This window comes from Takifugu flavidus, chromosome 17, assembly GCF_003711565.1.
Source record: "Takifugu flavidus isolate HTHZ2018 chromosome 17, ASM371156v2, whole genome shotgun sequence".
NCBI lineage: Eukaryota > Metazoa > Chordata > Actinopteri > Tetraodontiformes > Tetraodontidae > Takifugu > Takifugu flavidus.
Genome location: NC_079536.1, coordinates 9,765,777 through 9,792,753, shown reverse-complemented (window position 1 = coordinate 9,792,753; position 26,977 = coordinate 9,765,777). Strand labels below are relative to the sequence as shown.

The following is a 26,977-nucleotide window of genomic DNA, read 5'->3' as shown; positions in this document are numbered from 1 at the left end:
ATCATGGCAACCAACCCAAACACTTGCAACGAGGTCAGGATGGTTCCTATCGACAACGTTGTTGGATACATTTGTTTCTAAAGCTTACGCAGACAGTTTTCCAGGAATAACATGGTAACTTTTTCTTAATATATTTTTAAATACTTTTACTTTTAAATACGTTTTAAAAAAACGTATTTATCATTATACTTATTTTACGATACGATTAACCGCACTATATCTGTGCTGTATCAGCTATTGTTAATTTTTAACGTTAATTGATTATTGTTAATTAAGCTTACTTTGTAATACGTTTAAAAGCAGTAATGTATAATGTAATGCCTAATGAGTCCAGCATTATGTTACATTTAACAAGACTAGAAAATGGTTTGCATATTGTATAGATAAGTTAAATTGAAATCATATTGAAAATTAATTTGCTAAAGGTGAAAGGAAATTAATACCAGGAGGCCAAATATTGCACCTTCTATATTAAAAGTTCTAAAGGCAACATTCGGCTACCAAATTAGATTTTTATTTTCTGGATTCTTGGGCTCACTTTCACACGTGAGACTTTGTCAGAGTTTGTAAACTGATTTATCATTATGGTATGTAGCAACCATATGCACTCTAAAGCCCTATATCTATTAACAAACAGATATTTCCAGTGGCTTGAATATATCCCAATCTTTCTCCCGGCTCTTAAATGAAAATGTAGTTTTATTAAGTAACATTACAATTCCCAACCTTTTCTTTTTCAAATCAAAGCTTATTGAGCTCTTCTGGCATTTAGTGAAGTCATTTTTTGCAGGCATGCAGGGACCAAAAGTATGAACCGTGTCTAAGGTGGAAAAATATGGGACTTCCCGTCTCAAACGGGTACGTGATAACTCCTCTCTGAAATAAGGTCAGGCTATTGTGAAATGGTGAGGAATTCTTTTTTTGTTGAGACAATGTTTGGCCACATTTAGTCAACATGTCTGCCCACAGTCATAGATTATATAGTTGTGTATCTATGCTGCATTTTAGAGTGTCCACTTAGTCCAGACTATACATTAATCTGAGGTAATGCCTAGATTCAATCTTTTACTCAGTTACACAAAATGGTCTCTCATATATGACCATTGATTGATTGAGTAATTGAGCTTTTCGAGGCTTTATGTTAACTTGCTTTTGCACTGCTACTTTCGGGGGGGGTGGGGGGGGGGGGGGGGGGGGGGGTTTAGTCTTGTAGTACAATAAGTTTTTAACTACACATTAACATTACACTTCATATGAACATTATGCATGATTAGTCACAAAGCAGATGCATTTTGTCCTCTAACCATCTTAGCAACAGTGGCCTTCTGGTCCTGTTGTAAGACAATAGGACCAGTGTTGATCACAGGCCAGTTTTCTTTCACACATGCAACATATATCTCATCCTGTAAAGTTCTGTGTCTGACCAGCAGGTCCATATGCCTGCCTCTTTTTTTAAAATTGGAGAAAAATAAAGATGTCATAACGTCAAATTGCATTTATTCTATGTCATCTAGTTGTACCACACCTGTCCACACCTGCAGAATGTTATCTACAGCCTGACAATGTGCTTTTATTTCCAGTCATTCCAGAGCTGCAGCTGCAGTTGTGGAGACTTCATCCGAAAGTGAAGATGAGGAGGTTGAGCAGCGTTCGGAGAGCATCACTGATCTGTCCCTTGAATACTTGCAGATCAAAAAATTGGTCAAATACCTGAAGGTAGACCACTTTTTTTAAATTCAACTAAAACATATTCTGAATACATCCAATATGTACAAATATTCACACCAACATGTGATTTTATTATAATTTGTTTGTAACGGTTTGTGTGTTCTTAGGGATATACTGAAAAAATAGCAATCCATTTCCCTTTATCTTTTGCTCATTTTTGTCTCAGTGCTAGTAGAATTTGTATCTTAATGCAATTACAGTATATAATGGTCCAAAACTTGCACCATTGTTCAGACTAAATGTTAATAAACTGTTTATTTCCTTTAGTCTTACCAGCCCAAATCTGAACACAGTAATTTAAACAGAACAAGCCCAGGAGGAGGACTGCTAATGGAGAAAATAACACAGGGTGGTTGGGAATTGGAAATCCCAAAAAATATTGTCAGTAATTAATTTTCCTCTCTTCCTCATTGGTTCCATTTATTATTCATCCACATTTGGTCTTGTTTTTGCAGGCAGGTGACCAGACAGCCACTGTGCTCACTCTATGTGCCATGCTGAACCTTAATTTGATGAAGGAGACATACCAGCTGGCCATCTGGGACCTTAAGGGCCTTGAAGTCCTTCTAAACTTGCTGGATACTAAAGAAGAGAGATGTCACGTATGTATCTGTGCCAAAGCTGCATCCAGAAAGCTAACAGGCAAAACCAGAGCAGCTAATGTCTGCCAGTGTGCGTTACTTTTTAACCCTGTTGAATTAAAGCTTTACTCTGGATTTGCATTTCTGTCTTCTGAACTCATTACAGGTGAAATCCTCATATTAGCACAGAAATTAACATTTACTTTCATATCTTGGTGAGTTTGGTTTTTTTATGTTTTTAGATTGGATCACTGAAAATTTTGAGGCAGATTAGTCACAATGTACTGATCCGCCGGGCCATTGTGGACATGGATGGTTTAAGGAGCCTTGTGAGAATTTTAGACTCATTAGTGATGGACACCAAGGCCTTTGCTGCTGAAACCATTGCTAATGTGGCCAAGGTCCAACGAGCAAGAAGAAACATTCTACAGCTGGGTGGTGTCCCAAAGTTGGTGAGTGCAAAACACTAATTTCAAATCATTTAATTACAGCTGATGTGCTGTATGTTGTGACACACAATAACTTAATCATCCATGTACATAAAGGCCAGATAGTCGCTTATCAATCATCTTTCGGGTACATTTTGAAAAGGGCAGACTGTTGAAGTAAAACAGATTGAATGTCTCCTAGATCCTCTGAAATGAGTTCATGTTTGTTGACAGAGAGAGATCTGTGATTAGCCCCTGTTCCTTGTATATTTTTCTCAGCCCCAAAATCTGATGTTCTCATGTGAAAGTTGCTCACGGAGACAGATTCATTTCCCGCGATGTTATGAGACTACCTTTGAACTGGGCAGTGGGAAGAACAGCTTTGCATGCTCTACCTCATTGGCCAGGAGCTGTGGAGTAGATGCCTGAATGATGGCCAGAAAGAATCAGCCAGAGATAAAACAAAAACTAATCCATGATTTTTATAACTTTATCTTTTAAATCATGTGTATTTGGAGGCTTAATGCTCTTCATGCTTAAATATATATAGGTCATTTGTGTGTTTACGGATGGGTGTTTATCTGTGGACTAACACGTCTCTCACATCTTTAATTTCAGGTGAAACTACTGGACTGTGAACCAAACTCAGTCAACTTAAGTGCAGACCAAGAAAAGAGTGTGGAGGTCGCTCGCTGTGCAGCACTGGCTCTGTGGAGCTGTAGCAAGAGTACCAAGATCAAGGTGGCAATCAGTAAGGCCGGAGGCATCCCTTTACTGGCACGCTTGCTCAAGTCTTCCAATGAGAACATGCTTATTCCTGTAGTGGGGAACCTGCAGGAGTTTGCCTCAGTGGTGAGTGTATGTATAAAACCCATTCAGAATAGGTGAGCATGACAAATACCTGTTCATGGAATATGGAATTTCTCTGGAATAAAGGGTGCTTACTGCAGTAAATGTTGTGTCCCTGCAGAAAGGTTGCAGGATTGCTATTCAGACTGAGGGGATAATGGAAGATTTGGTGAAAAATCTCAGCAGGAACAATGATGAGCTCCAAATGTACTGTGCCAATGCAATCTTCAAGGTACTTATTTGCCACATCAAAGGGGTTTATAACCAATGTTGATTGATTAGTGCTAAAATTTCAGTCATACCAAGCATTTTGTGATTTTAACCTTGGCAATATTTATGTTTTGTAGTGCGCTGAGGATGAGAAAACTCAGGAGCTAGTGCTGAAGCACAGTGGTCTACAGCCACTGGTTTCACTGTTGAGCAAGTCAGACAACAAGGAGCTCCTGGCAGCTGCCACTGGAGCCATCTGGAAATGTTCCATCAGTCGAAAGAATGTGGATAAGTACGCCTGTAGTCGAGGTCTCACCTTATTACCTCTCATTAGCGCACAAACAAAACACACCAGAAATACAGAAAATATACTGCCATACGTTACGAGATGTATAAATGTGTACGTGTATAATTAAGGATCATTTGTAGATGATATCGATACATGATTCATTATATTTTCAGAACAGCAAGATGATAGTAATTTGGTGTTTCGCCCACATGTGGCTGTGACTTTTCTAAAAGGTGTTAGGACTGCTTTTCTACAGCACCCGAATGCATCACTGTTAAGAAGTTCTGCTCATTCTTGTTCCATCATTCTGTGTTGAGGTCCAGGGTTCTGGGTTGTGTTTGGCTTTTCCTGCAGGGGACGCTGTCCTGCTGGACTTGTGAACATGCAGAACCCGACTCCTGTGTTGGCTCTGTGCTGGAGCACTTTGTGTGCCCCGGAAGATTGAACTAGTGCTTCCTTGCAGCCCATTAGGACTGCCAGTTGGAGTTTGTTAAATAAAACCTGTTTTTGGACTTTTTATCACTGCGTTCTTGCCTGCTTCCGGGTCCATACTTAACATAACACTCCGACCAGTATGGACTCGGCGGACCAAGACGCAGTGCGCCGCACGTTGGAGGCTCAGGGGAGGCTGCTGGGTCACGACCAGCTCCTCATGGACATTTGGACTTCGCACCAGACTCTCAATGCCAGCGTAACAGACCTGCTCTCTTCTGGACGGGCGGAGCAGGTTCCGTCTCTGTCAGCCGCGGAGGCACCGAGAGCCGATCCTCAGCTGGCTGCCGCTGCGCCGCGGAAGCCCCACATACCCATCCCGGAGTGGTATTCTGGTGAGGCTGGCGCTTGTGCCAGTTTTCTGCTCCAGTGCTCTTTAGTTTTTGACCTCCAGCCCCTCACCTATACCAGCGACAGGGCGAAGATCGCTTTTGTCGTTAATCTTCTCTCTGGGAGAGCGGTGCAATGGGCCACCGAGAACCAGACACCCGCTTCTTCCAGTTTTCCGGCCTTCACGGCTGAATTAAAGCGGGTGTTTCTCCACCCTGTCCAAAGTGGAGAGGCGGCCTCCCAGATCCAGTCCCTGCGCCAAGGTTCCAGCTCCGTCGCGGACTATTCCATCCGGTTCCGCATCCGGTGTTCACCCAAGGACTTGCGAAGGGACTCAAGGATGAGTTGGCCGCTTGGGAGGAGTCCAGGGACCTGGAGACGCTCATCAGCCTGGCGATCCAGCTGGACAACCATGTGCGGGAGAGACGCCGCCAGAGGGACAGGGACTGCTCAGTGAGGAGTTCGGGGAGTCCGTCCGGGCGAAGTGGAGCTCCTGTTGAATCCAACTCCGGTCCCTGCTCCACCTCAGGATGTCGCCGGTGAACTTATGCAGATGGGACGAACCTGACTACCCCACGCGGAGCGGAAGCTCCGGCTGTTGGCAAAGGTCTGCCTGTATTGCGGCCAGGCTGGCCACTTCCTTGCCGATTGCCCGTCCCGGCGTAATGAACTAGGCTCGTCAACACGCGTGGGAGTGTTGACAAGCGCTTCCTCTTCCTGCTCCGCGTCGCCCTGCTTAACACTGCCGTGCACGCTCCTCTGGGGCCAGGAATCTGTCTCCGGGCCATTTTTGGTGGACTCCGGCACAGGTGACAGCTTCATCAGCCAGGACTTGGCCATGCAAGCCCGCATCCCCATCAAGACTCTGCCCGAGCCAAGACCTATCCTTGGTCTCAACGGGGAAGTCCTGGCAACGGTGAAGCACCAGACCCAACCCCTCACCCTCATTGTCTCCAGGAACCATCAGGAGCAGATCCGCCTGTTCATCATCCCGGCATCCTCTTCCCCAGGGGTTCTCGGGTCTGCTTGGCTGGCTCGCCACAACCCCCCAGATCGATTGGTCGACCGGGAGAGTGGTGAGTTGGAGTGTGCCCTGTCAGACCAACTGCCTTTGCTCTGCACCCACCCCCACGCCTGCTGGCTCAGACCTCACCAGGAGAGTTAAGGAGGTGGGGCGTTCCCCCCATGTGGTCCGGCCGGGTGGTAAAGTCCAGTGCCGCGGGAAGAGAGCCGCTGCAGTTTTCCTGGGGGCCACATCCCGGCAAATGGAGGAGAGTCCCAGTGGCCCAGCAATCAGTTCCGGATCCAGGTGGGGTCCCATCAAACCAGTTGTTCGTCCCAGAGGACAAGGTGGCGGTGCCCTTGGTACAGGCCGACGTACACCGGTGTAGGAGGGTGGGGAGGAGGGTCGGCGCTGCTTTCCTGCAGGCCTTCCAGCACTCTCAACGGCAGGTCAATCGGCACCAGGCTCCAGCCCCATCCTATCAGCCGGGCCAGAAGGTCTGGCTATCCTCGAAGGACCTCCCGTTCCAGGTGGACTCTCAGAAGCTGGCTCCGCGCTTCATTGGTCCTTTTGAGGTGGTACGGATGGTGAACCCCACAGCCATCCGCCTGAAGCTTCCCCCGGCATTTAAGATGCACTCCACATTCCATGTCTCCAAGGTGAAGCCAGTCGCTTAGTCGGATCTGGTCCCTCCATCTGAGCCCCCGCCTCCCTCCTGTGTTGTGGATGGGGGGCCTGCCATCAGTCCAGAGCATCCTGGACGTCCTTCGACTGGGACGAGAGTTCCTGGTCGACTAGGAGGGGTACCGTCCGGCAAGCGCAATCATGGGTCCCCCGCCATTTCATCCTGGACAACGACCTCCTCCGTGACTTCTACCACGCCCACCCGGATAAGCCTGGTAGGGCGCCAGGAGGTGCCCGTTGAGGGGGAGGTAATGTTGGGGTCCAGGGTTCAGGGTTGTGTTTGGTTTTTCCTGCAGGGAGCGAGGAGGAGTCTATTGGTAACAGCTGGCGCTGCAGGCAGGCGCACCTGTCGGCAATTTCCATCAGGCCACCTATTTAAGGGAGCACCTGCCTATCGGCGTTGGAGTGTTTTTGGTGTCTTCCCTGCTCGTTTGAGGTCTCCATGCCATCCTGCAGGACTTCTGAACGTGCAGAACCCGACTCCTGTGCTGGCTCCGCGCTGGAGCTCTTTGTTCGCTCCGGAAGATTTAACTAGTGCTTCCTTGCAGCCCATCAGCACTGCCAGTTGGAGTTTGTTAAATAAAACCTGTTTTTGGTTTTTATCACTGCGTTCTTGCCTGCTTTCGGGTCCGGTTAAAACCCATACTTAACAGTTCTGTGTCTTTCTGTGTCGGCCCCCCATTCTAGGAGTAGAATGGGGGGCCGAGCATTTAGCTACCAGGCCCCCCTGCTATGGAACCAGCTCCCTGTCCAGGTACGGGAGGCTGACTCCATCGCTACTTTTAAGATCAGACTCAAAACCTACCTCTTTGAAAAAGCTTATTGTTCCTAATTCAGTAGTTCCAGTTACTATCATAGACAGACAAATTATCACACTTAGGGGGTCGTCTAATCGGGGTCCGGAAACATGATCACCTGACAGGCCTCTGTCACTCCACTGGGTCATGGTTTCCTCTCCTCTCCTCTCCTTTCCTCTCCTCATCAAGCAGACTAGTTCTTGTGTAGTTTTTCTGCTTCTCCCCCCCCCCCCCCCCCTATTTATTTACAGGTATCGCCGCCCTCGGAGCTGCATAATGACCTCCGGCCCCGCTGAAGTGATTGTATATCATATTTTTTGTGTGGTGTTTCTGTGCTCTGTGCCTCTCCTCTCCCTCTCCTCTCCTCTCCTCTCCTCTCCTCTCCCCCTCCTTCTCCTTCTCCTTTTCTCTCCTCTCCTCTCCCTTCCTCTCCTCTTTCCCCTCCTCCTCCTTCTCCTCTCCTCTACCTCCCCTTCACTCTATTTCTCCTCTCCTCTACCCCTCTCCTCTCCTCTCCTACCTATCCTATCTTCTACCTGTCCTCCCCCTTCTCCTCTCTCTTTACCCAGCCCATCTCAGCAGGAGGGTCCCCCTACATGAGCCTGGTCCTGCTCAAGGTTTCTTCCTGTTAAAGGGGAGTTTTTCCTTGCCACTGTTGCTTGTCTGGGGTCAGGCCCTGGGATTCTGGAAAGCGCCTTAAAACAATTTTGATTGTATAAGACCAGACCTGGACCAGATCAATGGTTCTTTAGTGTCAGGTTATGTACCCCGGTCCTACAAGGTGATTAAGCCGTTGCTTAAAAAACCATCACTGGATCCTGATGTCTTAGCAAATTATAGGCCAATATCCAACCTTCCTTTTATCTCTAAAGTTCTAGAGAAGGTGGTGGTGACTCAGTTACTGGAGCACCTGCAGAGGAACAGCCTGTTTGAGATGTTTCAGTCAGGCTTTAGAGCTCACCACAGCACAGAAACAGCACTTCTTAAAGTCACTAATGACCTTCTCATAGCTTCCGATCATGGACTGGTCTCTATACTGGTTCTGCTGGACCTCAGTGCTGCTTTTGATACAGTTGATCACAGCATCCTGTTACAGAGACTGGAACATGTGATTGGGATTAAAGGGACAGCACTAGACTGGTTTAGATCATACTTATCTGATAGATACCAGTTTGCCCATGTCCATGGTGTTCCCTCCTCATACAGTAGGGTTAGCCATGGAGTTCCTCAAGGTTCTGTACTCGGACCAATCCTCTTCACATTGTACATGCTTCCCTTAGGGAACATTATTCGGCAGCATGGGATACATTTTCATTGTTATGCTGATGACACTCAGCTCTATTTATCCATGAAACCGAGGAGACAGAGAAGTTAGTGAAGCTCCAGACCTGTCTTAAAGACATAAAGTCCTGGATGTCTTCAAATTTCCTCCTCCTTACCCAGGAAAAACTGAGGTCATGGTGTTTGGTCCTGAACCTCTCAGGGATAGATTAGATCACATGATCACTCTAGATGGTATCTCATTAACATCTAGTCTCTCTGTGAGGAATCTAGGAGTAACTTTTGATCAAAATCTCTCCTTCAACTCACACATTAAATTAGTCTCTAGAAGTGCCTTTTTTCACTTGAGGAACATCACAAAGATCAGGAAGCTGCTGACGCGCATGATGCTGAAAAGTTAGTCCATGCATTTGTTACTTCCAGGCTGGACTACTGTAACTCTTTATTATCAGGGTGTCCAAACAACTCTTTAAGAAGCCTCCAGTTGATCCAAAATGCTGCAGCGCCAGAGTTCTGACAGGTTTGACAAAAGAGATCATATTACTCCTGTACTGGCGTCGCTTCATTGGCTGCCCGTCAAATTTAGAATAATTTTTAAAACCCTTCTTTTGACCTACAAGGTCCTCAGAGGCCTAACTCCATCCTACCTGGAGGAGCTAGTGATACCTTATCAGCCCAATAGACCGCTCCGCTCTCAGAATGCTGGTCTACTTGTGGTTCCCAGAGTTTCCAGGAGTAGAATGGGGGGCCGAGCATTTAGCTACCAGGCCCCCCTGCTATGGAACCAGCTCCCTGTCCAGGTACGGGAGGCTGACTCCATCGCTACTTTTAAGATCAGACTCAAAACCTACCTCTTTGAAAAAGCTTATTGTTCCTAATTCAGTAGTTCCAGTTACTATCATAGACAGACAAATTATCACACTTAGGGGGTCGTCTAATCGGGGTCCGGAAACATGATCACCTGACAGGCCTCTGTCACTCCACTGGGTCATGGTTTCCTCTCCTCTCCTCTCCTTTCCTCTCCTCATCAAGCAGACTAGTTCTTGTGTAGTTTTTCTGCTTCTCCCCCCCCCCCCCCCCTATTTATTTACAGGTATCGCCGCCCTCGGAGCTGCATAATGACCTCCGGCCCCGCTGAAGTGATTGTATATCATATTTTTTGTGTGTGTTTCTGTGCTCTGTGCCTCTCCTCTCCCTCTCCTCTCCTCTCCTCTCCTCTCCTCTCCTCTCCTCTCCTCTCCTCTCCTCTCCCCCTCCTTCTCCTTCTCCTTTTCCTCTCCCTCTCCTCTCCCTTCCTCTCCTCTTTCCCCTCCTCCTCCTTCTCCTCTCCTCTACCTCCCCTTCACTCTATTTCTCCTCTCCTCTACCCCTCTCCTCTCCTCTCCTACCTATCCTATCTTCTACCTGTCCTCCCCCTTCTCCTCTCTCTTTACCCAGCCGGCCATCAGCAGGAGGGTCCCCCTACATGAGCCTGGTCCTGCTCAAGGTTTCTTCCTGTTAAAGGGGAGTTTTTCCTTGCCACTGTTGCTTGTCTGGGGTCAGGCCCTGGGATTCTGGAAAGCGCCTTAAAACAATTTTGATTGTATAAGACGCTATATAAATAAAGATTGATTTGATTTGATTTTAGGGCAGGGGGACTGTTCATTTATTCAGGTCAATTTTTCCATTCTATTGCCACATCTCTTCCATCACTATTTTTCTGAGAGGAGGGGAGTCTAAAGTGAAGTGATTCTGGGAACTGGATGAGGATTTTTCCTCTTGTAAAGCCTCAATAAATTATATTTAAAAATATATAACTTCCATAGTTTAGAAAGAATATAACTCACACACCGAGCTGTGATACATCAGTAACATTCAATAAGATTAAAATACATTTTTAAAAGTCTTTCCATAGGCGAGAGGCAGTCCATTTTACTGATAAGGGGTATCAGGCTTTTTCTCTCTGCAGAGAATAAGTGAAAATATTTGTCTTCTGTTCAGGAAACCTGGTTCAAAATTTCATTGACCTCTTGAAAGAAACAACAGTAGCACTTGTGAGGAGCCTCCTTCACTTTGTCATAGCTGATAGAATAACTTCCTGTAGTCTAATTTTTCTTCAGCTGAAATATCTAGCAAAGACTAACATTTAGAGAAGTGAAATGACAAACTTCCAACATATCAGTCAGACTGTTTTATCAACAGCACAATTGTAATTACTGGTAAATGAAGAAATAATAAAATGTTATATTACCTGACATGTCAGTATTTTAAAGTGATTTATTCATATTATTAACTTGAAGTCGGTGTGTAACTACGCAAAAACGATGTCGGACTCCGTAGCATTCTCTGGTCCCCTCCCCAATCTGGCCAGCGATGAGATGTTTAGCCGCATGTCATCGCTTCGACGCTGGCTGTCACGGTGGTGCCCCGAAAACCAGGTGGCCTTTATAGACAATTGGAGCACCTTTTGGGGAAAACCTGGTCTGATTAGGAGAGACGGTGTCCATCCCACACGAGATGGTGCTTCTCTCATTTCTAGTAATCTGGCTAATTTTATTAGGCCCAAAGTGACCTGACAATCCAGGGTCCAGACCAGGATGCAGAGTTGTAGTCTTACACACCTCTCTGCTGCTTCCTTAGAACCCTCATCCACCAACAATAACATATTTAACACTATAGAGGTAGTCTCTGTTCCACGGTTAAAAGTTCACCAAGCACAGAGCAGGGGAGCGGTCAATCACCAAAATCTTATTAAAATTAATACTGAAGCACAAGTTGGAGAAACTAATATCACAATTAAGTGTGGACTGTTAAATATTAGATCTCTTTTGTGTAAATCCCTGTTAGTGCACGACCTGATAGCGGATCATCACATTGATTTATTTTGTCTTACTGAGACCTGGCTTCAGGAGGAGGAGTATGTGAGCTTAAATGAATCTACTCCTCCTACCCATCTTAATTATCATATTCCACGTGTTACTGGTCGAGGAGGGGGAGTGGCAGCAATCTATCACTCCAAGTTATTAATTAATCCCAGACCAAAACATAGCTTCAGTTCATTTGAAAGCCTGACTCTCGGCATCACTCATCTGAACTGGAGGACAGAAAAGCCACTTCTGTTTGTAGTTGTATATCGGCCCCCTGCTGGGCCACATTCAGAGTTCCTGTCTGAGTTCCCTGATTTCTTATCTGACTTGGTCCTTAGAACGGAAAAAGTCATTATCATTGGAGACTTTAATATCCATATGGACGTTATAAATGACAGTTTTAGAAATGGCTTCATTTCATTATTTGAGTCAGTTGGTTTCCTCCAGCAGATAAACCAACCAACTCACAGCTTTAACCACACCCTAGATCTAGTTCTGACTTATGGTGTTGAGGTAGAACATGTGTCAGTGTTCCCTCAGAACCCAGTCTTGTCAGACCATTCTTTGATCACTTTTACATTTATGATTAAGGATTCTTCTATGCTCAGAACAAAGTCTTACTATAGCAGATGTCTTTCAGATAATGCTGTAGCTAAGTTTAAGGAAGTGATCCCTGTGCTGATCCCAGGACCACCGTGTGTTTCCCCAGGGATCAATCATTATAATCTTAGCCCTGCTGAGGTTGACTCTATTGCTGAAGGTGCAGCAACCTCACTGAGAATCACGCTTGATTCTGTTGCCCCCCTGAAAAAGAAAATAGTAAATCAGAGGAGGTGTGCCCCCTGGTATAATTCACATATCAGGACCCTCAAGCAGAAAGCGCGAAGACTGGAAAGGAAGTGGCATTCTTGTAAAATAGACAGCTACCATGTAGCCTGGAAAGACTGTCTATTAGTTTACAAAAAGGCCCTTCGCAAGGCTAGAACAGCTTATTTTCTTCTTTGATTGAGGAAGATAAGAACAACCCCAGGTTTCTTTTCAGCACTGTGGCCAAATTAACCAAGAGTCACAGTGTTTTAGATCCACGTATCCCTTCTTCCCTGAGTGGTGAAGACTTCATGAGCTTCTTCACTGATAAAGTTCTAGCTATCAGAGAGAAAGCTAACCAGGCCATCCCCACAACTGGACCATCACCAGATGTGCCGACTGTGGGAACATACAGGGTCTCCAACGAGCCCTTAAGCTCCTTCAGCCCTATATATTTTTCTGAGGCGTCATCGCTAATTCAGAAATCCAAGACCACGTGTCTTTTAGATCCCATCCCAACACACCTGTTGAAGGATGTTTTACCATTGATAGGCAGTTCTATCCTGGACCAGATCAATGGTTCTTTAGTGTCAGGTTATGTACCCCGGTCCTACAAGGTGATTAAGCCGTTGCTTAAAAAACCATCACTGGATCCTGATGTCTTAGCAAATTATAGGCCAATATCCAACCTTCCTTTTATCTCTAAAGTTCTAGAGAAGGTGGTGGTGACTCAGTTACTGGAGCACCTGCAGAGGAACAGCCTGTTTGAGATGTTTCAGTCAGGCTTTAGAGCTCACCACAGCACAGAAACAGCACTTCTTAAAGTCACTAATGACCTTCTCATAGCTTCCGATCATGGACTGGTCTCTATACTGGTTCTGCTGGACCTCAGTGCTGCTTTTGATACAGTTGATCACAGCATCCTGTTACAGAGACTGGAACATGTGATTGGGATTAAAGGGACAGCACTAGACTGGTTTAGATCATACTTATCTGATAGATACCAGTTTGCCCATGTCCATGGTGTTCCCTCCTCATACAGTAGGGTTAGCCATGGAGTTCCTCAAGGTTCTGTACTCGGACCAATCCTCTTCACATTGTACATGCTTCCCTTAGGGAACATTATTCGGCAGCATGGGATACATTTTCATTGTTATGCTGATGACACTCAGCTCTATTTATCCATGAAACCCGAGGAGACAGAGAAGTTAGTGAAGCTCCAGACCTGTCTTAAAGACATAAAGTCCTGGATGTCTTCAAATTTCCTCCTCCTTAACCCAGGAAAAACTGAGGTCATGGTGTTTGGTCCTGAACCTCTCAGGGATAGATTAGATCACATGATCACTCTAGATGGTATCTCATTAACATCTAGTCTCTCTGTGAGGAATCTAGGAGTAACTTTTGATCAAAATCTCTCCTTCAACTCACACATTAAATTAGTCTCTAGAAGTGCCTTTTTTCACTTGAGGAACATCACAAAGATCAGGAAGCTGCTGACGCGGCATGATGCTGAAAAGTTAGTCCATGCATTTGTTACTTCCAGGCTGGACTACTGTAACTCTTTATTATCAGGGTGTCCAAACAACTCTTTAAGAAGCCTCCAGTTGATCCAAAATGCTGCAGCCAGAGTTCTGACAGGTATTGACAAAAGAGATCATATTACTCCTGTACTGGCGTCGCTTCATTGGCTGCCCGTTAAATTTAGAATAATTTTTAAAACCCTTCTTTTGACCTACAAGGTCCTCAGAGGCCTAACTCCATCCTACCTGGAGGAGCTAGTGATACCTTATCAGCCCAATAGACCGCTCCGCTCTCAGAATGCTGGTCTACTTGTGGTTCCCAGAGTTTCCAGGAGTAGAATGGGGGGCCGAGCATTTAGCTACCAGGCCCCCCTGCTATGGAACCAGCTCCCTGTCCAGGTACGGGAGGCTGACTCCATCGCTACTTTTAAGATCAGACTCAAAACCTACCTCTTTGAAAAAGCTTATTGTTACTAATTCAGTAGTTCCAGTTACTATCATAGACAGACAAATTATCATACTTAGGGGGTCGTCTAAACGTTAGGTCACATCTTAGTTATGCTGTTATAGGCCAAGGCTGCCGGGGTCCGGAAACATGATCACCTGACAGGCCTCTGTCACTCCACTGGGTCATGGTTTCCTCTCCTCTCCTCTCCTCTCCTTTCCTCTCCTCATCAAGCAGACTAGTTATGCTGATTCTTGTGTAGTTTTTCTGCTTCTCCCCCCCCCACCTATTTATTTACAGGTATCGCCGCCCTCGGAGCTGCATAATGACCTCCGGCCCCGCTGAAGTGATTGTGCATCATATTTTTTGTGTGTGCTACTGTGCTCTGTGCCTCTCCTCTCCTCTCCTCTCCTCTCCTCTCCTTCTCCTTTTCCTCTCCCTCTCCTCTTCTTTCCTCTCCTCTTTCCCCTCCTCCTCCTTCTCCTCTCCTCTACCTCCCCTTCACTCTATTTCTCCTCTCCTCTACCCCTCTCCTCTCCTCTCCTACCTATCCTATCTTCTACCTGTCCTCCCCCTTCTCCTCTCTCTTTACCCAGCCGGCCATCAGCAGGAGGGTCCCCCTACATGAGCCTGGTCCTGCTCAAGGTTTCTTCCTGTTAAAGGGGAGTTTTTCCTTGCCACTGTTGCTTGTCTGGGGTCAGGCCCTGGGATTCTGGAAAGCGCCTTGAAACAATTTTGATTGTATAAGACGCTATATAAATAAAATAAAGATTGATTGATAATCTGTTTTTTAAACTTAAATGTGTTGGAGAAAAATAACAAGAAGCTAAATACGCTTAAATAACTAGCTGGAACTTCAGTAAAGTTTGAGCTGAATACATACGCTGCCATCGCTACCCAGATGGATAACTGACAGCAATAATAGAAATTATAATGACATTTTAAATCGCACAAAATATCCAGAGTACTTGATTCTAGCTCTCTCTCTTCCTCTGTCTCAGTATCATTAAGTAGTTCATTTGCATGACTTAAAATGACAAGCTGAAGCGTAAGTCTTCTGGTAGGGCACCAGGAAAGGCTGATAATGGAAGCAGGGCACCAGTGGCACGTGCTCATTTCAAAATCAATAACTGGCTGAGCAGCATAGTGAAATGAAAATTGTTCTTTGGTCTATGTTTCTGCAATAATAATGGCAGGAAGAGTGTGGTGGTTTTCAGTTTTCCTTTGTTAAGTACAGGGTCAAGCAAGACAAATTCTTGCTGCAAACAATGTAAACTTCATTTTCTGTGACTGCTGATTTTGATTTCATCAAGTTGCAGTATGTGTCAACCATTTTCCTGATTATTATTGCATCAAAAAGAGGTTTTTGAAGCCTTAAAACGTAATTACCTCCATAACTTGCATGTGTTTACTCAAAAGCCTCTGAGAGTGGTCCATAAATTTACCTTTGCAAGAATCCATCTTCAAAAACAGGAAGTACATTTGTAAAAAAAAAAGAAAAAAGAAAAAAGTAAAACGGCCTTTTCAAATCCCTGACGGATAAACTCTGCAATTGTCTCCCAAGTCTGGCTGCATTTGCTAGAGCATGAATGTTTGGATGATTGTAAGGTTCTCTAAATCCTGGACACAAGCTACTTTACATCAGCTTCAGTCTTCTAAATGTCCCATTATTGTTCTTTAACATGACACATTTAATTACCTAGCAAATATCCATCCATCCATCCATCCATCCATCCATCCATCCATCATCCATCCATCCATCCATCCATCCATCCATCCATCCATCCATCCATCCATCCATCCATCCATCCAGGGGTAATTTCACTTGCAAGAATAGTGTTTCAGCAGACCCGGGCCTAAAGAAACTACTATTTCATGTTGGCAAACCCAATCCAAATTTTTTTCAATTTATTGTACATCAAAGGTTTGTCGAGCCTTTTCTTTTTAAAGATAGCTCTATTAAATGTTAACTATGGGGGACAACTTTGAACAGGCATGAGAGAAGTTCCTGTACTAATGGGTGAAAAACTGAACTGTATTACATTTATGTGACTTGATGTTTCTCCATAACAACCTAAAATTGGACTTTGTATTTACGATTAGACACTTTGCTGATAATCATGTTAACCTATTTATTTCAACTTTTAGATCTACACCATAATACATAGAATATTCATTTAACTTTATCGAAGGTAACGTTTCAATGACACCTGGTCATTGGACAAAAGGCTCTAAGCTCAGCTCAGAACATCTTAAAGCTAAAAATCCACTCATTTCCAAGTGTGTGGTTGATGTAATGTGCTGGTGCTTCTGTTTCTTTTTCCCCTGAAAGATTTCAGGAGTACGACACCTTGAGTACCCTGGTTGGCCTCCTGTCTGAGCAGCCAGAGGAAGTGCTGGTCAATGTAGTGGGAGCCCTGGGAGAGTTTGCAAGGATCCCAGCTAACAAAGTCACCATCCGGAAGTGTGGAGGCATCAAGTATCTGATAAACCTGCTCACTGAAACTAACAAGGCATGCAAAATTCTATGGTTTCCAGCACGCTGGTGTGGTACTGAATTCATGTGTTGTGTCATTGTCTTTGGACCAGGAGCTGCTTTTTAATGTAACCAAGGCAGTGGGTGCCTGTGCCACAGACAAGGAGAGCATGGCGTAAGTCTTCCTTTCTTTTGGGTTTTCCTCTCCTGGTTCTCCAAAAGACCAACTGGAGCTCTGACTGTTAGACTTCCATTTACACAAGATATTTTAAGTATATTTTAAGAAGTCAGTAGTGGTTTACTGACTGCTGTTATTGAATTAGCTCTTACATATTCCTTTTGCTGTATATTGATGTCATACGTTTTGAAGAGACTGACCCCAGTTGGGATATCCAAGCACAACATCATGAACCCGTCATGGACAGAGGATAAAAAAAATAATTATGCCTTTGTTCTGTAATTCCACAGTTACTTTTGTCTGTCATCTCCAGCCTAATGACAGAATAAAACCTCACAATAAAACCGCACAACCTTTACCTGTTGTGCTTCAGTGGGACTATGGATTAATTCCCAGTTTTTGCTGTAGGTTTGTGGTCCGTGTCAGGATTTGAGTCAGTCAGATGGGCATAACTGAAGCCGGACCCTGCCCAAGAGTGCAAGGCAGGAAACCAGCAAACCACAGTCCAGAGCTGGCTTTGTTCTGTTACCCTCAGCCTCTATACAGAAGAACATAATGAAACTTTGTTGCCTTGTTGCTTTTACAAGGCATCAATAGACTAAGGAGCCCAACTTAATTTGCAATGGATGAAAAATAAAACCTAATGTCTGCTGCATTTTCATTGTTATTCAGCTGTTATTGACAAGTTATGAGTCAATTTGCATAATGTGTTCTTGTGGGATGTAAACAAAGGGCTCAATAAAACATGCACTGAAATAAGGCCACAAACAGTAATAAACTTTACAAGAACGGTGTTCTGTACAACCACTGTTTTGTCATGGGGAGGATTTAGAACAAAAAACAGTCCAAGTCCAAGCATTGCCAACTCCCTGAAAACTCCCTGAAAAATAAATAAGGGACACCCTTGATCCTGCTGCACCCTTGATCCTGCTGATTCTGTTTTTCAAGGGACGATGGGTCATTCTAAAAAGTCTAACTTTTTTTTTAATGCAGGAGTGGCTGCTTATTTTGAAACATGCATATTTAAAAGGGTTTGCCAAACAGCAGAACTTGTTTTGTTTCAGTTGATTGGACACTTCGGCTGACTAGAAATGAGTTTGTTTGTAATGTTCCACAGACTCAACATGCAAGATCGCCATAACCTGTGTTTCATCATTATTCTCATACAAGTGGGCCATAATTATCATGCTATTCACTCAGACATGAGTTATGAAACTGTTTCTTATGTAATGACTGTTATCAGGAAGTAGACTGTGCAGAGTCAAGAGCACCTTCTTGACTGTCTGTGTTGCTACGTGAGTAAAAAGTCATCCTCAGGTTTATGGTCACCTCCTTTAATCCACCAGTGTTAGCTACAACTTCATTGCTAATCCATTTCTGCTTCATGTTGAGTTCAGGCTGATATAGAGGAACATATGAAGCATCAGTTTGTTTTGCAGTTTGCATTTTCAATGCTCTGATCCATCAAAACTGATTTATATGCAGACAAAATAGAGATGACACATAGGGTGTCCCCTAAGAGTGTTGACTTATTGCCAGTCATAGACATACTCTGATTAGAGGACGTTTAAGTAATTATGACGGCCTTCTACGCCAGTCTTGTTGGAGGACGCACACTTGGGGAATGTGTTAGATCTTATTTCAACCAGACACCTCCTTCACACTGGTGCAGTTCTTAAGGTGCTCAAACGCTGCAGATTTGGCCATCCATGTTTATGGCATGAAGCACATTTAATTTGTGAGCAATGCCCGTGAGACATAGAATAACCTGTATTTGGCTCTGTTTGATTTGGAAAGTCAACCTGTTTTTTTTGCTCGATTTTAAAAAAACAAGCCCAAGTGTGAGCCTGCCTAAGTTAATATATTTACAGAACCCATGTATGAGGCACTATACACAGTCCACTCGTCTATGCAAATTAACCTCTGGCTTTGGTATCTCAAGGCTTTTCCATGAGAGCAATTTGAGTGAGCATTAGTGTGGGTAGTTTTCATGTTTGGTGAGGAATTAGCAAGACAAAAGGCTGTGGTGAAAAGCAAATGCTGAACTCAATTGATACATATACCTCTAAAATGATACATGGTGCCATACCTATCAGGCCCTCATTTTTCCCTGACTGTCTACATTTCCTTCACTCACTACTTTTGTCTCCTCCCAACAGAATCATCGATCAGCACGATGGTGTTCGCTTGGTGTGGTCTCTGCTGAAGAACCCTTGCCCAAATGTTCAGTCCAGCGCTGCATGGGCTCTTTGTCCATGCATTGAACATGCAAAGGTCCAGTACAGTGAAACACGTTTTCGTGTCTGTGCAAAACACACTTAATAGAAAAAGTCTAACTAAATCTGCATGTACTTCCAGAACAAAAGGGTATGACCACCAAAACAGTAGCTGGTTTAATAAAACATGCTTGTCTCCTAAACTCTCTCTGCAACCTACTTCTGCTTAGAGATTATTAGCAGGGGTACAACTGTGACGGCTTACATGGACCTCAGACTAATATGAAGCAGAGCAGCCTTCTTGGCACACAGGGATGACATGAAAAGCAGGCACAGATAAAGACTGTGTCATATCCTATGGCACATTTTCTGGTTCTCCAGCAGCGAATATTTCCCCAACACACTGCTGGTTACAGACCCTTCTGCAAGAAACACTAAATAATAAGGGAATGCTAAATATAGTAAGCTTCAAGTTTTATTTGGCAAGTAAGACTGCAAATACAAATTCAACAGAGGTACTCCACCTTGCCCCCCCAACACACATTGAAATTAGTTTTAGTATTCAGCTGATGGTGTTTCTGACATGGAATATGTTTTTATTAAACATTTTAACATTTGCATTTGTGTGACAGAGCATCGGAGGAAACTTGTAGTATTCCTTTAAAATAGTGTGAGCTTGTCTACGTCCTGATTACAGGGTAGTGTTACACAGCTGTGTTGGTCAACTCTAATTTCAGTTTGAAATCAGCAACTCTTTGATCCACTGAGACCCTCATTTCTAACTCTAAATGTGATGTTCTACTAGATCACCTGTGTGATTAAGGTAAACAGCCTGTCAGTGCTTCAATCTTGTTAAGTTCAAACAGTGTTACTGTACTCCAGCAGGTCTTTCTTTCTTTCTTTCGGTGGTGGAAGGAGTGCGAGCAGGAGAGAGAGAGAACGAATGAAATACTGTGCAAAAAGCGTTTCCTATTTATGTTAGTGAATATAGTTTTATTTTTTGTGTGTTTTGTATTCATTTATTAGTTTAGCGAGTGTGTGTGTGTGAGTTTGTGGGGTGACCGACCGCGTGCGGCCGTCATGGCGGCGAACGCCAAACTGAACGGATTGAGCCGGAGACACGGAGTGAAGGTGGGAGCGGGCTCCGTGCTCAGTGTGAAGGAGGTGGCTCTGGCTGTGGGCCAGGAGATCGGCCACAGCTCCGTGAAGTCCGCCGCCCGCATGAACAGGGTGGTGGTGCTGTTCGTAGAGCAGGTGGAACAGGCGAACAGGTTGGTGGAGACGGGGATCACAGTGGGGGGGCAGTTCGTCCAGGTGACTCTGCTGACGCAGCCGGCGGCACAGATTACCTTGTCCAACGTGCCGCCGTTCATCAGCAACGAGTTCCAGGCGAAAGAACTGTCCCGACATGGGAAACTGGTGTCCCCTATTAGGAAGTTGTTGTCGGGGTGTCGGTCGCCATTGTTGAGACACGTAGTGTCTCATCGGAGACAGGTGCAAATGATTTTAAACAACAGGGCGGAGGAGTTTAATTATCGTTTTGTCGATTACGTTTTATTTGCTACCTCCTCTGCCCTTAAATGTTTTAACTGCGGTGAAGAAGGACATTTGGCCAGGGCTTGTCCGAGCCGCGCCGTTCCGGCGGCGAGGCGTCGGCAGTGCGGTGCGGAGGGAGCCCCCGCGCGGAGATGGAGTCGAAGGCGGAGGGAAAACGGAGTGAGTGTATGCGTTTGACTGAGGTGAGTGGAGCGAGGGAGAATGTGGAGGTGACTGGTGAGAGTGGTGAGGCGGGGAAGGAAATGGATCCAACTGGGGTGGCATTTGAAGTGTTGGGCGGGCAGGGTGAGACTGGGGATGGAATGAGTGAAATAAGTGAACTGGGTGAGGCAGGAGAGTTGGGAGACATGGGTCAAACCGGTGAACAGGGTGTAGCTGTAGGTGACGTGGGGCAGGAGACAGGTGAGCGTGGGGCGCCAGGGAAAATGGCTGGCGAGCAGGGTGAGGTGAGTGTTAGCACAGGTGAGCTGGGTGAGGGAGGTGCAGGTACAAGTGAGGGCAGCGGGGGGGTGTCTGAATGGCGGCCAGCTCCCGCAAAGCGGCGCAGAAAGCAGAAAAATGTAATGAACGACGGTGGTGACAGAAAAGCTGGACGGCTGGAGGATGTAGCCGCTGCTACGGACAACAGTGACCAAGAGTACATGTCCGATGCCAGTGAGCTGTCGAACACAGTGGCGGACAGCAAGAGGGATGACTTGTACCCCCCGAGCATGATCAAGAACTTTCTCACGAAGACCAAAGGCATGAGGGGCCCTGATTTGGGGAGTTACTTCCCCAACAAGCTCCTGTTCATCCAGTCAGCCGGTCATTGGATCAAACACAGAGCGATGTCGGACCTGACTGACCCTGAGATCTTCCGGCTGAGGAAACATATGGGCAAAGCCAGGAAACAACTGAGAGAACTGTCCAACAAGAGCACCAGCTTGTAGGCCGACTGGCTGGGAAGGGATGGAGCCCCCCCGCTGGAGCCTGTGTGACAGGCCACCGTCGTTTTTCCCTCTGTAGGATCCATCCTACAATGTCAGACCAGTGCCCATTTCTGTTCCGGGTGAGAGACAATGTTTTTTGTGAGTGTTTGAATGTTGTAAAGGACACTTTTGGATCAATTGGACAATAGACAAACTCCTTGTGGAGTAACTGTTTTTTGTTGATTCTATTTATTTTTTTGTCAGCACTGGTTTTTTGTTGCTGAGTGTGAATTTGTGTAAATAAAGTGTTTGTGTAAAAATAAAAATCTTTCTTTCTTTCTTGTAGAGAAAATATATATGGCGGCTGAGTCCTAAGAAAGTTTGACAACGTTTGTCTGGACATCAGCGTGACAATTTTTAAGGAAATTCAGGAACATGCTTTTTTGTTGTATTCTCTGGGATGGCGCAATGACATGAAGAAAATGGTTGAAACCACTGAGTTGAATCTGTCACATTTGCTCTGGTGCAGTCATTATTTTGATATGAAAAAGAGCCCATGTGGTTTGAGTTAGCAGATCCATAGTGGCTTTTTGAGGGAGAATTTGTCTACAGTGAGTGCATCTGCCTGATGCTCCATATGATACTGCTCCCCTTCCACAGAAACAGACACGCTGTGTTCTATGCCCACAGGTCTACCATTTGAAATGTAGTAGTATTTCAGAAGGTCAATTATCTTTGTTCTTCAATCAAGAAAGTGGAACAGTAACATGTAATGAAGTGTATCATTTAGATGTGTGATGGGAGCCAAGTCTAGTTGCTTTAGGGAAAGGGTCTGGACATGCTCCTGTAACTCTGAGGAGATTGTTTTCCTCGCTTCAAGATCACACACAGCAGATAATGTGTTTTCTATTTCATTTCAACTGGGTAAGACGACGGCAGAGAAAGGATAGCATGGAAAGCCTTTCCATTTGCAGCCTCATAATGGTGTGGTTTTGGATGTGGGGCCCATCCATGCCTTTAAAGTGATTCTGGTTAGTCCATCGCAGCTGGTGGCTCGAGAGAGCTTCCTCTGTCACAGGGACTCCTGGCCAATCATCATCACTATTCCTGGGAAAGGGCTTCCTGTGTCTCCTGTGTCCAGCACCCCCATTCTGCCTACCCTGCGCTCCACACGTCTCATCCTCTGGCACAGCCTCACAGGTCTGATACACAGCACCATAGTCTGATCCCTGCTGCCTGTGCACAGAGGAGAGCACGGCAGTACATTCAGCTCTCTCCACTGTACACTAAAACAGTGATTAACTTGAAAAAATCCTGTATTTATGTAATAGAGATTAACTGTACAGTGCAGATAATGAATTCTAGGGTTGCTCTTCTGCGCAGTCCACCAGCTCTGGGCCTGTAGACTGATGTCGAAATGGATTTAAATTAAGCATGCTTTGTGATTTTTTTTTTTTTACCTGGACCAATAGAAAAGATGAAATGAGTTTCCCTTGTTCTGTCTCCCCCGGCTGCCCTCCATCATTGCCTCTGTTTTCACAGCATCCTCATCCATTGGATAGAATGCCGCTGACACTCATTTCTTGGCCTACAGGACGCAGGAGAAAAGGTGCGGTCCGTGGTCGGTGGATTGGAACTGATTGGTAATTTGCTGAAGTCGACAAATAAAGAGGTGCATACAAGCATTTGTGCTGCTATTGCCCGAATATCCAAAGACATGGAGAATCTGGCACTCCTAACTGATTACGGGGTCGTCCCGCTACTGGCCAAGCTGACCAACACAGTAAGTATGTTTTGCTGGTCCTCCATATAGCTGCAAGTGTATCAATATAGGATAAGGATAAGGATAAAAAACTTTATTGATCCCACATCGGGGAAATTGCAGGTTTCAGCGGTAGCCCGTGGTGTATGATACAGAAAAGTACTAAAAGAAAAAGACTCTTATATTATGTACATTGCTATGTACATTGTACAGTATATACAGAAATTAAAATTATGTACAGAAGGAGTGACGGACAGTGTGAAGAAAAATGAAGGTGCAAATAAGACATTCCAGAGGTAGGATGATTAGTTAGTGCAAATATGCCAACCCTGGGTTATTGGTGCTACAATTAAGTGTTGTGCATGTTGAACAATCTGACGGCAGTTGGGATAAATGACCTGCGGTAACGTTTCCTTTTACACCGTGGGTGTAACAGTCTGCTGCTGAAGGAGCTGCTTAAGGCCCCCCACAGTCTCGTGTAGGGGGTGAGAGGGGGTGTCCATAATTGATGTCAGCTTGGCCAACATCCTCTTCTCACCCACCTCGTCAATGGAGTCCAGAGAACAGTCCAGGAGTGAGCCAGCCCTTCTGACCAGTTTGTTGAGTCTCTTCCTTTCCCTCTCTGAGCTTCCACAGCTCCAGCAGACCACAGCGTAGAAGATCACCGATGCCACCACAGAGTCATAAAAAGTCCTAAGCAGTGACCTGCAAACTCCAAAGGATCTCAGTCTCATCAACAGATGAAGACGACTTTGGCCCTTCTTGTACAGGGCGTCTGTGTTATGAGTCCAATCCAGTTTATTATTGAGATGAACACCCAGGTATTTATACTCCTCCACGATCTCAATGTCCAAACCCTGGATGTTCATGGGTGCAGTGTGAGAAGCCTTCCTACTGAAGTTGATCACCACCTCCATTGCTGGTGTTGATGTGCAGATGGTTCAGTTTACACCAGGCGACAAAGTTGGTGATGACCTCCCTGTATTCCAGTTCGTTCCCTTCAGACACACGTCCAATGATGGCTGTATCGTCGGAGAACTTCTGGAGGTGGCAGCTGTCCAAGTTGTGGCTGAAGTCCGATGTGTAGAGAGTGAAGAGGAAAGGAGAGAGAACTGTACCCTGCGGTGCCCCGGGGTTGCAGACAACCACGTCGAACTCACAGTCACGGAGCCTCATGTACTGTAGTCTGTTGGTGAGGTAGTCGGTGGTCCAGGCAGCTAGGTGACAGTCGACTCCGGCTCCCTCTATCTTCCCTCTCAGCAATGATGGCTGGATTGTGTTGAAGGCACTGGAGAAGTCAAAGAACATGACTCTCACAGTGCTCCCGGTGCTTTCTAGGTGTGAGAGTGACCGGTGCAGCAGGTAGATGACAGCGTCATCCACACCAATGCCGATATGCAAACTGTAGAGGGTCCATCTTGCTGTCCATCAGCTGTCGGAGGTGGGTGAGAACGATCCTCTCCATGGTCTTCATCAGGTGAGAGGTTAAAGCCACTGGCCGGAAGTGGTTGGGCTCCCTGGCATGCGCAGTCTTAGGAACCGGAACCACCCATGATGTTTTCCACAGTAGTGCAACTCTCTACAGACTGAGGCTCAGGTTGAAGATGTGCAGGAGTACTCCACAGAGCTGATCTGCACAGTCCTTGAGTAGTCTGGAGTTGATGCCATCAGGGCTAGTAGCTTTCCTTGTCTTGGTCCTCCTCAGCTCCTTCCTCACCTGATCAGCTGTAATGGAGAGGCGAGGTGTGACTCCTGGTGGGTGAGGACGGGGATTGGACTGTGAGGGTCGATCTGGCAGGAGGTGGAGGGAGGTGGCATGGTGTGAGGAGAGAGCTGCCGGTGCCGGAGGTGTTACAGGGGGAGAGGGGGGATGGTGATGTGACAGCACAGTCAGGTCTGGGCTTTGATGAGTGGTATATTCGCAGTTAAATAAAGTCTCTCAATAGAATTGATCAAATTCCTGTCATTTCTGAGCGCCTCATTCTCTTATAAATTTTACTACCCCAGTGTGAAATCCCACATTGACTGACTAAAAGGCCTTACGTCCTGATGGTTTTCTGTTCACAGACCGACAATAGGCTCCGTCACCACTTGGCTGAGGCCATTGAACACTGCTGCCTGTATGGCAGCAATAGGGCATCCTTCGGGGATGCTGGGGCTGTGGCCCACCTTGTCGGCTACCTCAAATCGAAAGACCAAGCGGTTCACCGGAGCACAGTTAATGCTCTATTTCAGCTGTCTACAGACGTCAACAATTGCATCATCATGCAGAGTGAAGGAGCCGTCAAGGTCAGTTACAACGCAGTTAATGAACTAGAAAGTAGTTTATTTGGTGCTTTTGATGTGGATCAAATTTCAACCTATTCATTGCAGTGATACATTTAGCCCCACGGCTGCCTACACAATGTACATTTAAAATATTTCACCCTCTAAAAACTCTATTTTACTGTATATAGCTGTCTTTCTTTTTTGTTTAACCAGAACTATTGTTAGAGCTCTTGTTGATGTCTAAATACTGCTCAAGTTCAACCATCCATCCATTATCTAACATATCTTTTAGCTGTGTCACCTCAGGTCAACTTAGAGTTGACAATCCACCTATCCCCTAAGACTATAAATACTAAATAATACTATAAACTCCATATTTTTGATGTGGTTTTCCCAACATGACATTTGTCAGCAAACGTAGAAGCATCTGTGTGCTTGCAGCCTTAATATTTGAAGCATAAACACCAAAAACCACACAGTCAACACACATCGACGGACAATGCTACCTGATATTGCTGCTGTCAAGGCAGCTTGTAGAAATGTTTTTGCTTTTAAGTGACCTTTAACCTTCATCTTTTCTGCTTCCCACAGCCCCTTATCAAAGCCATAGGCTCTGAAGATGAGATGCTCCAGGAAGCTGCTGCCGGCTGTGTGCGCAACATCAGACTAATGGTGAAGGCTTATATGGAGGAAAGAATATTTAAATAATAATGCGTTCAAACTTCAGTTACTTTAGTGGAGTTGTAAAGTGTTAAGTTGATTAAAATTGTTCCCCTAACTTAGATGTCATGTAGAGTATTTTCTGTTTGTTTGGTCACTACTAAGATAGCTCTGTAATTAAAAACAACCCAACCCATCTCTTTACACTTCCAGAATACCTGCAGTGTGGCTATACAGGGATGTTGGTCACCATTAATTCTTACTGACTGACCTAAAATTGGAAAGTCTTTTTGGTATTTTCATAAGTGCTCTGAAGTAGCTTGGAATCTACTGACTTCTATCGATGACAGTAGCTGTATGTGGCTGTGACCTTGTCCAGGTTATACTTCCTGTTCTACATCAACATGTGACACGTTTTCATTCTATCATTGCTGCTTTGTATCTAATTTTTTCAGGTTGTTTGATCCCACTGGTCTTGTCCCAGATATTCAACTAATGTGTGGTTGAAAATCCTCACGTCATCAAAGATTACATGCCCAGCAGCTTCCCAAGTACCTATAAGATGTCATATCATGTCATTATTTAATAAATTACAATTTTAAGTAGGTTCAGAAAGAAGCCTGCTGTCCTCTGGTGGTAGGATACTGAACTGAAGTTCTCAA

General features: G+C 45.2%; 1 protein-coding gene across 4 annotated transcripts; it reads left to right on the top strand.

Moving 5' to 3' along the window:
* Window positions 1-26,977, top strand: odad2 (outer dynein arm docking complex subunit 2). Of its 4 annotated transcripts, XM_057012938.1 has the most exons (15): window positions 1-114; window positions 791-858; window positions 1,581-1,716; window positions 2,184-2,330; window positions 2,552-2,761; window positions 3,356-3,589; window positions 3,708-3,818; window positions 3,934-4,088; window positions 16,623-16,803; window positions 16,880-16,941; window positions 19,104-19,218; window positions 23,220-23,408; window positions 25,455-25,676; window positions 26,247-26,327; window positions 26,771-26,977. In XM_057012938.1, the coding sequence occupies exons 1-15, from the start codon at window positions 112-114 to the stop codon at window positions 26,777-26,779; spliced, it is 1,923 nt and encodes a 640-aa protein (XP_056868918.1). In that variant the 5' UTR covers window positions 1-111; the 3' UTR covers window positions 26,780-26,977. The 4 variants fall into 4 exon arrangements, with proteins under 4 accessions (XP_056868918.1, XP_056868917.1, XP_056868919.1 ...); XM_057012937.1 differs by lacking the exon at window positions 26,771-26,977 and having other exon boundaries at window positions 26,247-26,511; XM_057012939.1 differs by lacking the exons at window positions 2,552-2,761; window positions 26,771-26,977 and having other exon boundaries at window positions 26,247-26,511.